At 43.4% G+C, this 13,799-nt stretch overlaps 1 protein-coding gene and 1 long non-coding RNA gene across 9 annotated transcripts in view; one reads left to right on the plus strand and one right to left on the minus strand.

Annotated features, from left to right (window-relative positions):
- The window catches only part of LOC128635288 (uncharacterized), a 1,661-nt gene extending 433 nt beyond the window's left edge, over positions 1-1,228 (plus strand). Inside the window, exons 2-3 of one of the 2 annotated variants that reach the window (XR_008398229.1) lie at positions 1-639; positions 730-1,228. The exon at positions 1-639 is cut by the window's left edge and continues 97 nt beyond it. This is a non-coding gene — a long non-coding RNA (uncharacterized LOC128635288). The other variant, XR_008398230.1, reaches the window with a different exon arrangement.
- frya (furry homolog a (Drosophila)) overlaps positions 1-13,799 on the minus strand; it is a 104,697-nt gene that overhangs the window by 17,752 nt on the left and 73,146 nt on the right. For all 7 annotated transcript variants that reach the window (XR_008398228.1, XM_053687402.1, XM_017490666.3 and 4 more), the window contains exons 33-47: positions 12,810-12,956; positions 11,609-11,777; positions 11,360-11,450; positions 11,122-11,204; positions 10,214-10,364; positions 9,880-9,983; positions 8,853-9,020; positions 5,917-6,118; positions 5,177-5,298; positions 4,836-5,023; positions 4,653-4,747; positions 3,574-4,187; positions 2,529-2,626; positions 2,265-2,435; positions 1,567-1,707 (exon numbers count right to left, since the gene is read on the minus strand). Coding sequence is in view for 6 of the 7 variants with exons in the window: in XM_053687402.1 (XP_053543377.1) it covers positions 1,567-1,707; positions 2,265-2,435; positions 2,529-2,626; positions 3,574-4,187; positions 4,653-4,747; positions 4,836-5,023; positions 5,177-5,298; positions 5,917-6,118; positions 8,853-9,020; positions 9,880-9,983; positions 10,214-10,364; positions 11,122-11,204; positions 11,360-11,450; positions 11,609-11,777; positions 12,810-12,956 (2,544 nt within the window). In the remaining variant the exon portion in view is untranslated. The remainder of the gene's footprint in view (positions 1-1,566; positions 1,708-2,264; positions 2,436-2,528; positions 2,627-3,573; positions 4,188-4,652; positions 4,748-4,835; positions 5,024-5,176; positions 5,299-5,916; positions 6,119-8,852; positions 9,021-9,879; positions 9,984-10,213; positions 10,365-11,121; positions 11,205-11,359; positions 11,451-11,608; positions 11,778-12,809; positions 12,957-13,799) is intronic.

The following is a 13,799-nucleotide window of genomic DNA, read 5'->3' on the forward strand; positions in this document are numbered from 1 at the left end:
GAGAGATCGGAAGAGATTAGCAAAGCATTCTGGGAAAAGAATTAGCACAATTTAGATTAAACGAGATAAAAGCTTGTGAGCTAATCAGCAGCTAATCCCAACACATTAAATGCTCACGGAAACTGACGGCTGGTCACGATATCGAGTTACCGCATGAAAAGGCCCGTCGGTGACTCAGTTTCAACCGCGTCCACGGCGTACTCGCGAGTTTTTAGAGCGCATTTAGAACAAATTTTTAAAAATAGGTCCAGGTCCACTTGTAAACCCTCATTTTATGATGGAGGAGGGTTCAGTACAGGTGGGGTGTTCACATATGTCCAAATAAACAGAACGACTGAACATATGCCAATTGCAACACCGATCATCCTGTTCAAAAGTTTACACCCCCCTGGCTCTTAATGTATCGTGTTGCCTTCTTGACTATCAGTGAATGTTTGTTTGTAATAGCTGTAATGGATCTGAGCATCATGTAGCCGCTGTTGGAAAGGGCTGAAGTATGCAGAAGATGCCGGAAAAGTAAAGACCGTGCAGGACCTGGAGGATTTTTCTGAAGAACAGCGGGCAGTTTAACTGCTCAGGACAAACAAGGGGCTCGTGAAGAACGATCACAAATCATAAAAACAGTCGTGGATCATCCAGGTAACGACACACGGGATTAATAATCGAGCGTGTGTAAACGTTTGAACTGGTTCATTTGTGTAAATCCAGTTATTATTGTACTCTGTCCAGGGTGTACCCCGTCTTGTGCCCCATGCTCCCTGGGATAGGTTCCAGGTTTCAACGTGACCCGGAAGGAAGGATAAAGCGCTATAGAAGATGGATAGAGTTATTATTGTGTCTTGTGGACTATATATATATATATATATATATATATATATATATATATATAAATATATATATATGCATCTGTTATGTGAACTAGGGCTAAATAAAAAACAAAATGCTATTTTATATGGTCCCTCTTATTTAAAAAAAATAAAAACAATGAACATTTTGCAGATCCGGCAAAGGCGTGTGTAAACGTTATGACCTCAACTGTATTCTCGACATCCTCAAAGTAACACAGGTGTGAGTGAACGTGCCCTGAAATAAATTCCCATGTTTCCACCTTACCGCGAACGTATTTTGATCGGACGAGATACGTTCTTTAACATGAGCCATGAGGCTAAAGTAGCATCATGAAAATTAGCCCTAAGTTTCCCTTACATGAAAAAATGAAAGCAGTACACCTCCAACAGCAAACCTTGTGGTTTATAGTCGTAATTACAACTCAGTGACCTGAAATCTGATTATAACTGAAGTCTGATTATGATCATTTAAGACGAGAACAAACTGTACCCCAGTAGAGAGAGACCGAGGAAGACAGGAAAAAGTGTTTGAGAGATACGCAAGGAAAACGATCGTTTATTATTTCCTTTTAACTGTTAAAATAAATAAATAAATAAATAAACCCTATATTTTGTAGCCGCACGTCTGACGAGGAGCTTAATCCGGAGTCAGAGTCGGGCACCGGAGATGCCTGGGTAAATGTACTGCAGAGTCACTGAGAAGGAGGTCTCATCAAACCTGAACAAACTTCTCGATGGTGTTGAGCACGTCGGTGTTGAAGCTCTTGGCCTGGATGCCACTGAGCTCCATGTGTGTGAGCAGACTGTAGATAATCTGCAGGAGACTCTGCTGCATGCTGGGAAGGCCTTTTTCCAACAACTGCAAACATATCGCATCACACCAGCATTACGTTACACAGCCAGCTAGTTTCATGTTTATATAATACGCACAGTATGTTTGGTACCGATATTGTTTCAGTGTAGTTTATTTGTACAGACTGGATAATATCGACGTATTATAATAATAATATAGCATATGATATATACGTCATAATGACGTATCATATCGATATAATATTACAACGTATATATTGTATGCTATATTATTATTATAATATAGCATATAATATATATACGTTGTAATATTATATCGATATGACATGTCATTATGACGTATACAGATGAAAAAAGAAAAGAAGGAAGGCTTCACACGCATTGGAGGAAGCACGTGATAGGCTTTGCTCTCCCTGGTTGGTAACTGATGGGGAGATTGTCCTCGATTAAAATATCATTTGTTGTTGGTTTTACAATTAACATAAGTGCTCGATTAACTGCTCATTTATTCATTATTTTCCCTTGTATTTTAATTGGACTTTTTTTTTTTTTTTTAAATTAAAGGCATAACAAAAGCAACGTTTCGGCAAAGCGCACGTTTACCTCGGCCATGTAGGTCACCATGCAGAGTGTGTTTTCGCTGAAGGCTTCGTGCAGGTACCGACACACCACGTTGACCCAGGACAGGCAGTCACGTGTGTACGAGTGCGTCTTAAACAGGGTCATCACATGGGCCAGGTTAGACAGCTTCGAGTTCTTCTCGTCGAGACAGACCTGAAAATCGAAACGGGCGAGGAATATTTAGAGGAAGACCTCGACACTCTTCGGAAGAGCTACGCAATGACGTCTGTGTTCGGCTGAGCACACCTGAGCGATCCTCTCAGCCGCGTCCTTGCAGAACTGAGTGGGACAGTCGAAGTGCTGGACCAGGTGAGGCAGGAGACAGAGGATGTTCAAAGGGAAACCTACAAGCGGCAAGAGGACATTTTACAAAACGAGACGGAACACGCTGCACTCATACGGTCTGTACTAGAACGGCGGCATGCAAGGAACAGCTGATACGTAATCCGTGATTAAGACTGTATTACTGAAACACTACATGATAACGCAGCTGCGTCGTTATTCATACGACGTGCATGACAAACTACCTAACTACTAATTCTACTCTATTAAAGATACATCACTACTAATACGAGTACGGTTACGCTACTTTATGCATGATTAACATCACATTAATCCCTATTACTCATTTAATAGAGCTGCATTACTACCGATCCTACTTCAATAAGGTGAAACACTACTGACGATACTTTTCCCACGCTGAAATAATATTAATACTACTTCACTAATGCCGCAATTCTACTTGATGAAAACGACATTAGCACTAATGTCACATCGTTTGGGCTGCATCGTTACTTAAAACTATATGATTAAAACAACACGACTATTAATACCGTGTTATTAAAGATAATGGATGTATAGTTACTGCTCGGTTACGGTGATATTAGCGTATGCGTGGCAATGTAATATTACGCCACTACTATTAAAGCTGCATGAACGCTACGTTTGCCATGCACTGTTATTAGAAATGTTCAGTAGCGCAGCCTGGAAGTATTAGGAGTAATGCAGATTTAATCTATTAGTATTACCTGTGATGCGACCTTAGGAATTTGCTGTTATGTAGTGATGCAGTATTATTTGTGTAGTGTTAATGGTAATCGTTTATTCACGCAGGATCATCATTAACCATTTGGCATTAATAGTAAAACTGTTTATAACCACGTCGTAGGAGAAGTAGAGCAATTTTTAGCCAGTAGCGTTAGCAATAATACAACCGGTATGATAATGAGACCACACTAGTAGGAATGCGGGTTAATGGTGAATCGTCCATGTAAACAGGCTAACAGCACACCTATGGACTGGGTCGTGTCCACTACAGGGAGACGGGAGATGGGTGTGAGCTGGGAGAACAGCTGCAGTGTGAGCTCGGTGGTGGACGTCGAGGTGAAGCCCTTGATCAGAAGCTGCTGGAGCCCAGAGAATCCGATCCACCTCAGCTGGCCCTGGATCTTCTCCAACTTTTCACGGTACTCTTGCTTCTCCAGAGAGATATGGGCAAGCAGCTTACCTAGCAACCGCAACGCCATCTGGTACTCAAACTCAAAATCTGACTCCATGAGGGACACGGCTGCCCAGAAGATGGTGGCAAGGAGGTTACGGGGATGGTTGGCGTTGGAGTGGTTCATGGAGAGTAGATCATCAGTGCAGGAGGTGGAGGAGTGGGAACGAAGCTTGGACAGGTTTCCCTGGCGCCGATAGGCGTGGGCGTGGAGGCGGTCCAGGGTGGCACTGCGAGGTACTTCAGAGGAACGCTCTGCCTCACCGAAGCGCTTGGGCACAGAGTAGCTTCGCTGATGGCGGATTCGCTCGGACGCCGTTCCTGAACCGGGGACCAAATCCAGCTGACTGGTGCTCTTCCTGTTCATCGTCAGCTTCCCATCAATAGGAAGCTCCGGAGAAGGAGCCCTGGGAGAATATTGAAAATGTTTACACAAGAAACTAAGTTCGCTTTGACTTATTTTTACAAAAAAACGCTGACGCTCGTGACCTTTGTAACAAGTTCAGACATAATCTTTATTACGTGTGCGACGATGAATTAGTAAAAAAAAAAAAAAATGAATAAAATAAGGAATAAAAATGTGATAGTGTTCGCAAATTGCTGCGGAATAAGATCGATAAAACTCCGCGGCTTGTTGCTATAGGAAGATAATCAACTTCGTGTCGGTAACAGTAACTCTGCGTCATCATTTTCAGCGTCACATCACCCCGTTATTGATTCCTGTCCTATAACAGCATACCAACTAATGTTTTATTCCTTACTTATAATTGCACCGCTATAAAACCGCCATGAAATAGAATTGTAAAGAAAACATCGTGCGCTAGACCCTGAGCAGAACATGAAGCGTAGAGTGAAGAGTCTGTGGTTGTTACCGTGTAAGAACCGTCATTAAGTCATTGTTCTTCAGGCACTCGGCCAGGTTGTCCACTACAGATTCGAGCGTTAGGAGAAGCTCCATGACATAACCCTGAGAAGAAAATAAGCGCTGATGTTATCCGTAACGACAAATCGCATTGCAGAGTATTTAATCGAATCTGGTGTTTAATCAGTCTCACCTGCACCTCCTCTCCATGTTCCCCCACCACCTCGACGAGGCGAGAGAGCAGGTCAGACACGGCCAGGGCCGAGAGCGGCTGCCTCAGAGCGCGGAACAGCTGGAAAGCGCGGCCGGCGTAATGTCTGGACGAGCTGCACAGAGCAGTCTGCAGAGCTACGTCACTCAGATGCTGCTCCAAACACGCGCCTGAACGCAAACACACACACACACACACGTCACGCGCAAACACTACGTCTCTCCATCGTACGAGTGTTGCTTTCATTCCGAATGTATGACCGTTATACTAATAATCATTTCCACGTCATCATCGTCATAATGGAAAGCGCTTGAAAGTCTTGCCTGCTTTGGACTCTTTGAAGACAGAAACGATGTGATGCACGAAGTTGGTTAGCTGCTCGGTGCTTTTGGAGTGCTGGTTTTTAGGGCTGATATCTTCGTGACACCACAACGGCCCAAATGGCCTAAAGATAACAGGAAATACACCATAAATATTAAGACCGGTATGTGAAGGACGTGTGCTTTATAATAACGCTCATCGCTCGGCACATCGGAGTACGGTGGAACATCTACGATTCCCTGCGTTCATAAAAGTCTAGCTTATATGATCACAATCCGATTAGAAACGTATGATGTCATAACCACGGTTATACAACAGAGCTGTTGATGAATGGATTCTGTCTGGTCGGATGGCGTTGATGTATGAATGTGCTCGTTCTAATACACCACCACTTCTATAACAACTTAACGACTAACGCAGGGACAAGTTCAACACAAACGTACGAAAAACCGTGTGTTACTGTAGATATGATATGGTGAGAACCTGTGAGTGTTAGAAGTGTACCGTTTAGAACTGTCACTATTTTTGATTAAAGATATGACAAAACGTTAAAAAGTGTGCATATACTTTTGATATTATAATGAATATTTTTATGTCATTTCACTTTTTCAGCATTCATGGGAGATCATACGGTAAATCTCGCAGCAACAGATGGGTTTGTCCCAAACAGTTGCAGTGATAGCAGATCACCACTAGGTGTCAGGCAAGGCAAACAGATTTATTAGAGAACGTGAGCGTTCACCGTGTGCTGAGGAACTCCACAAGCTTGCTGCTCTTCTCGTCAGTGTCGGTGCTGCTCTCCAGTGTTTCCGACTCCTCGGTGGAGAAGTGCGGCAGGTTGCTGCTGCTGCTTCCCAGACTCAGACTCGAGGACGTAGACGAGGAGCTTAATCCAGAGTCAGGCACCGGAGATGCCTGGGCGTCTCGCAAGAAATCCACACCACCTGCGGACAAGACACGGGTATGAAGGGAAAAAGTCCTGCAGTTCATCTCCAGGTTCTGCACTCGATGAAGTTATAAATGGTCTGAGAGCATAAACTTGAGGAATTTGGGACAGTCTGGATTGGACTGGATATGGACTTGATTACTTTACAATGTTGGCCTGTTGTGCTCAGCAATAAACACGTTCGTTGTCTTTACTCTGAGTGTGAAATGATTAGAAATGATGGCTTCACATAGTACACCACGGTGAAATGCCAACAGCTACAACACAGGTCTTTGGACTGGGGGAGGAAACTGGAGTACCCGGAGGAAGCCTTCAAGGCACAGGGAGAGCATGCAGGCTCTGCACACACAGGGCGGAAGGTGGGATTCGAACAAATCATGCTGACCACTATATACGCAATATAAATATTAAAAACAATTATTCAGCAGTTCACTTAAGTCAGGAAACGTTTCCAGGAAACGTTATCATTATTTTGAGATATTAAGACATACGGTAACGCCACGGAACACTGATGAAGGGTTTATTTTGTTTTCAAAATGCTAGAAATGTAGACGTGGTCTTCCTCAAATTTAATACATATACAATTAACCCTCTAACCCCGTAATACCGAAAAACCGGCTTGCCCGTCTGCGATCTATTCCCGTAAGGACGATATACCGGCTTGGTCGTCTATGCCAAATCCCCGTAAGGCCGATAAAGCGGCTTTACAGTGTAAACGTTTTCCCCGTAAGGCCGGTGTACCGGCATCACTCTGCTATGATTCCTTACTTATTTAATTATGATTGTTTGACCCGGAAGGTTGACGACGTCGCGACGTGATTACGTCATTACGCCGTCATTACGATGAAGATGATCCAAGCGTGAAAGCTGTCGATAAACTTACGGTGTAATAGTAGAAGTGAACTTAAAATGCCAAAGCGAAAAGCTAATCGTGTTCCAGCTAAAGTTACACCCACAGTGAACACGGGTACATCTAAAACAGTGGAAAAAAAAGAAGAAAACATACACAGTCACACAGGCGAGAGCGAGGATTCTAGATAGTGACAGCAGTGTAAGTTCAGGCGATGTCGAAACCGAAACCGATAGTGACAAATCCTTCCGTTGAAAAGAAGAACAACCCCCGACAAGGAATCACAAACTGTTTTCCGTTGTCGGGAACGCGACCAGTTTGTGTGCGTTCGTGAAAACACCACCTGCTGGTCTGATTACCACCAGAAAGTTGACTTTTGGCGCTAAAATGCATTTATTCAAAGGCACTGACCACGCTATGCTCGTACGGTACTTCTAAACGAGTAGAAGGATTTCTCTAGTTAAGAATTGTGCTCCAAGTGGAGTAAAAACACCGAACTGCTTCATTTTCAACGTAAGATTACACAAAGACATTATTATAAGTTGTTTCAAGGCCTAAAAATGTTCAAATTAAAACGGTGATTTTGGGGCCGATTTTGGCCCGGGAACTCGGGGTTGGCGTGCGGTTTCTGTGGGGAATTTGGGGGTGTGGGACATAATACTGTGGGAACTAAGGGGTAAGAGGGTTAAATGAAATAAAAATGATACAAATACACACAATTATTATTATTACGCGCACCAAATATATACATATGATATCATGTAAGGACAGAGTAAGTGAGTTCAGTGAGGTAAGTGAATGAATTTATATCGATGTATGTTTAAGTAGAGGGTTGACCTCAGTGGATGATAAAGTGACTCGGAGTCAGCTGGTTATTTTCACATAACGAGACACAACCGGAGGCGAAGCGACTCGGCAGCAGAGGCGAGGCCATGACATGGGTATTAATCTCCGTCATAGTGTTATGACAGCGTACAGTGAATAATATACGATCGATGTCAGTTCAGCTGAGACCGGACACGCTCGACCGAGCGACAAATTCAAGACCTCGTCTCACACACACCAGCCGCTAGTGGATGTCCCTTTTAGGGCAGGAAGATAAAAACAGAGCAGTGGAATGCTCTAATCAGGGCGCTAATCAAGCCGCCGTGTACGCATGATTGTTCTTGGCTTGGCGTTCTTTTTCGTCCGATAAGTACGCCCTCGTCTCTCAATCCAGACAGATGAGAATAGCACCGCCGTCTAAAGCTACTTCGGAAAACGTGTTACGTCACTGACAAGGTGTGCTTCTAAAAATAGTGCAGTATGAGGGTGTTGTTTTTTCATGAGGAGTCACAGGTCTATCGGAGTCCAACGTTCAGAGCTCATGATCGTTGAGATCCATTGAAAAGTCTTACGGATGATACTTCGGACCCCTAACACAGGAAGCACTTAAAACAGGTACTAACCTCGAGTGTAGTATACAATAACAAATACTTGTTGTTGGAATGTTATCGTAGTGAGCTCACATGTAGAGGCTTGTTACTGAATGTTTTATGACGGTTTACATATAATAGGCAATTGAATAAGGAAAAAAGAAACGAGCGTTCCATCAAATACCTAAATCTTAGTATTTAAGGGGAACAGAACACAGACCGGAAACCTTTTTAGGGGGGAACATTTACATTATTTGCGCCTTCGGTGCGAATATAAACCTGTAAGCTATTTCCTTTGCCAGTACACAAACTGCACCTTCCTGTCGCACTAATTCTACAAAACCACGCCCACTGAAACAGCAAGCAAGAGGTATGATAACTAACCGTCTCGGCCCTTGCTTTCCGGCACTCTAATTATGATTTAAAAGAACCCTAAGCGCAGCATGGGGCATGCAACACTGACATACCTGTGTAGAAGGACTCCGTCTGGTAGCTGGGACGGGTGCCGAGACTTTTGCCGTGCATCAGGTCTGAGGAGACCAGAGGGAAACTCCTGCTGCAGGAGAGCGTGAGGAGTAAGTGCAGGAGGAGATGTTTACAGTGCTCGAACACCTCGGGCCGACAGTGGTCCATTCCTGAGTCGGAGACACGACACAGCGTCCAACATTCATGTTAAACTTCATGCAGCGGGATCTAAAGCGGGATCTCTAACGTGACAGGGTTTAACGCATACATTAGCACCGTGAATAAATTAGCTATAAACTGTTGAAAATATTAGCACCTTTCAATTATTATTATTATTATTATTATTTTCCCATGTGATTTCTGTTCCATTTAATGTCATGGAACGGCCATAAGACAATCCTGTAATGAAAAGCTGTAATGCCTTATACCCATTTTAATGAAGGGTGCCAATAATTTTAGAACTTTCATTAGGCTTGAACGTTTTGTCCTTCAAGTGCATTTAAAGTTCTATGAAAACACGAGAGCAGACAGTTAATAAACCTGCAGTTACTAAAATCAAGATATTTGGTGAATACTTTGTTAGTATTTTTGTTTTGTCTGTGACAATAATAGCATGTCTGGGGAAACTTTGATTGGCATGTCAAAAGTGTGTGTGTGTGTGTGTGTGTGTGTGTGTGGGAGTCTATGTGTGTGTGTGTGATAGCAGTCTCTGAATAAAAAGAGGTCCAGGCATTCCAGATTTTTTTTGTCGAAAGATAATTCGATATCACCCAGCATGAATCAGGCCCAGAGGAACGATTTCACCGAATACAAAACAAGATAGTGACAATTTCAAAGCCCCATCTGATGAGTATCATCACGCCTCATGGACTCTAAAGAATCACAGGATTATGGAGGGAAAAAAAAAAACCTATTCAAGATTGATTTGTGCTGTACACAGGACTGCATGCAACATTAGTGATGAAACCAATTCTGTTCCCTATACACATATAAACAAGAAAGAAGGAAAGAATATATATTATATCTCACCCAGAAAGAGGGCATGGAGCAGAAGGGGCAGGTGTATACTCCAGTCCTCTTTCACACTGTGATCCACCACCAGCTCCGTCATAAAGATCACAGCTATATTACACCTGAGGAACCAACACAGGAACAGGCTCTAAAACCGTCCTCCCAGCCGTGTATCATACAAACAACACGCTTCGCGTCGTCGAACATCATTCCTTTCGACCCGTGAATGAGTGACGCTGAAGAGATATACATCGGGTGCGGTAAACAAGCAGCGCTCGGCAGCGGCGGCTGCGTAAATATGTTTAATGACCATGTTGCGGACGTTCTCTGCACATGAAAAGTGTCATCTGACCTGTGTAACGGCCCACGCAGGGTCACGGTTTCAGGCAGGAAGTCGACCAGAGGGGCCCAGCAACCTCCGTTAGCCGGCATGGGCAAAGGCAGCGGCTGATTGGTCTCCAGGACATTCATCAGCCAACCAGCATACGGTGGGAGGGGCTCATCTGCATATCAGGGAGGAAATTTGATATATTTCACTGTATATTTATGACCTGATCAACTGCCACTGATGCGAGCTCTTACACAGTTCTGAAAAGAAACCGGAGAGGATAAGTGGTATAGAAGACGGATGGACGGATGGAAGTCTGTTATAAGATTAATCAGGACACTGTTGGGTTTCTGTGTGTAGAGTACCACGACTGCGTTTAGCTGCTAGTGGCTTAGGCCACTGGGAAAGGGAAGGGGTGTGAGCCCCCTGCTGGGCAAACAATTCACACCTCTCCACAGTACCATTGGTAAAGAGATCAGACGGACAGCATGACTAAAGCTTTTTAAATAGTAAAACACTGTATACAACTGCCACGATAAAATGATAACATTTAAACCTAGTAGGCTGGGTCAAAAAACAAACAAACAAACAAACAAACAGAAAAACCTACGCAATTTATTGCGTAATACATTTACTGCAAATTCTTACAGCCTTGAGTGTTTACTTTTCATGTGAGCCATTAGCCGTGGAGTATGACGTCCCAAAAACATTCAGTGCTGAACACGAGCACCCCAAAAAACAGACAGAAATTCAGTTTTTACTAAGCTTTTTTCAGCCTCCTGCTCTTACCCATAATCCCCCTGTACGCGTCACAATGCAAATATGCATTTAACACAGACCTATAAACCTGGCCTCAGGCTGCGTTCGAGCTTGAGGACATCCGTCAGTCTCACCACACAGCACAGCAGCACAGTTCACTAAAGTTCACTCACTCTTTTCCTCGTCGTACGAGCCTCCGGAGCTGTTGCTGTAGCGGGACTCCAGACGGATATGAGCCCTCATCATACTTTTAAGCCTAAGCACACAAAACACACAGACCTGCCTGTCAGGAATATGTCGCATGTTACAGGAATGTTGAAAATAACCCCAGTGGGTGGTACTGTCCTTACGTCTCTGTTCCCGTAGGTATTTTAAGTGGATACGCGTGTAAGGTAGAAGTCGCTACTATACCTGTCCTCACTTTCTTTTGCCAATTTTGGGTCATCAAGGTCAGGAATGTTCTCCTCGATGGCGACGACTGTATTGCTGCTGGATGTCGTACCTGTAGAGATGACGTGTTATCCTTTTGAATTTTGCAGTGAGAGTGAGAATCGTTGTTCTAGATGGTTGTGTGTCCTGTCTAGCATTTCCTAGTGGATATTAAAGTCATATTTCAAGACAGCTGTCATTCATGCCGTGTGTGTGTGTGTGTGTGTGTACCAGAATTGGCAGTGGGTATTTTGCTGGTGGCTGAGAAACGGTAAAACGGGGGATTGTCACAGTGCACCACCATGGGATTGACCGGGTCAGTCTGCTGGAGCTCAAACAGCAGCTCTTCCATCGTCTGCGTGGTGTTGTTCCGACACAGATAGATCACCACCTTCTTAATCTGAGAGACAAAGAGAGAGAGAGAGAGATTAATACGTGAGACAGATATGGGCTGCATCATCCAGTGAGGCCCTATTTAAATGACAAGATGGTGATGTTGGAGCACGTGGATGCTGATGAAATATGTCAGGACTATTGGTGTGGTTGGTAAATCTTAAAAATGTATCATCAAATGGCCAAAAGTTTGTGGACACCGGATCGTCGCACCTATATGTGGGCCTTCTCCAAACTTTTGTAACAGTACTGGAAGCAAAATTGCATAGGATGTCTTTTTGTACTCTAGCATGAGAGTTTTTTTTGCACCGAATTAGTATTGTGAGATATTTTGTTAATTCTGTTAATCATTCAGCCGTTTGATCAGACGATTCAGTCAGCCAGTGGTGTGAAAGTAGACGAAGTAGCCTATTTATGCTGTAAAAAGGGAGAACCGGGTTGTTAGGATTGAGGCTTTTAGTTAAGGCTTGAAATCAGGAAAATACCGCATTAGCACTGGCGCTTAATTACAACGGGGTCTCGAATGTGGGAACGTCAACACATATTTTGACCCGAGTGGGTTTGAAAATGTCACTGTGGCTGCTGCTTGTTGTGCCACTCCTCCCATGTCAGGACATTTCTGTGTATTAAAACAGAAACTGGTGAGAACAGAGAATAAATTAGCTTAATCAAATTAGCTACACAACGGGCATTATACCCACAAGTCATGCTTGCGTCCACATGGAAATACACCCATGTTGTTGTTTGACACGTTTTGGATTCTTGTGTTGTCGCTTGAGCACCTCAGGGCTACTGGCTCTAATATTAGATGTTGTCTAACATGAGTTATCACACGCTATTTAACATTTCCAAATGACACTCATCCTCACCTCCACCCTTCACCCTTGACAATAGCGGTCTTAACAAACCTAGTTAAGTGCCTAGCGTTGCCAATGGGCAAGTACGAACACACGCATGATTTCAGTTATTAGAAGTAATGGTAAGCATGCAGTTTAAGCAGGACTGATATTTCCAGAATGTGCAGTCGCACAGGACTCACGTGTGGTAGGAGAACGGTGTCGCTGCTGACGCCACACAGACTGACGAGGAACTGCAAGGTCGTACGTAGGTTACTGCTCCATTTCTCATTGGAGACCACGGCGTTCCAGGCTTGCTCCATCTCCAGGCCCGGCACATCGTCACCGTACTGACAAGAATTTATTGATTTATTTTATTTAAATACATAAAGCACATATCTGATGTGCTAATCTAATCAAAGCCAATAAGTAATACAGCTGAATCGAATACGGATACCTATCTAAAGAACTTATAAGAAGAGCGGTACAAAGTCCGAGATAACCACGAAGGACTATTCACACAGTTATTTGTAACATTAAGACATTTTTCAACATGATTTAAACATGATCTTCATCTGATGTACTGAAACGCTGAAGCTTTTCGAGAAGCCCAAAGCTTCGCGCCCTTTTTTTTTTGTTTGTTTTTGTTTTTTAGAAAACATTCTTCCATGGGTTTCTTCACATAATCAAGAGTTCTCGGCCTCCAGAAAGGGTTCTAGTTTGGACCACGTTCAGGTAGAGAAGCACACACACTGTTATCGGGTTCTACATTGAAGAACCTTTAAGAATCCCCTCAGAGGAACAATTAGAGAAGCAAAACATGCTTACACTATTAGAAATGGATTAACTAAGAACGAATGGTTCTTTGCTGCCCCAAAGGGATCTAGTTCGGAAGAGGATCACGCTCTTGTAACGTTCCAGAGGGGCAACCAGAGAACCCTTAGGGGCCCAGATTGGGCCTTCTTTTCTAAAAGTGTATTTGGGGTGCACCCATTTTGTAGTGTTGTTTGAATTCTGCTTTAGGTGAAGATCAGACTACATTTGATAAATATTTAACGCAGAAGTCCTGGTAATTCCAAAGGGATCGCAAACTTTCTCTTGTAACTGTATTGGTATTGTCTCTACTGCTTGCAGCCAATAAAAAACCTTGACGTGATCTTGCTTGGAAAATATAATTTGCCCAAATTTTGGTT

Source organism: Ictalurus punctatus, chromosome 17 (assembly GCF_001660625.3).
Source record: "Ictalurus punctatus breed USDA103 chromosome 17, Coco_2.0, whole genome shotgun sequence".
Classification (NCBI taxonomy): Eukaryota; Metazoa; Chordata; class Actinopteri; order Siluriformes; family Ictaluridae; genus Ictalurus; species Ictalurus punctatus.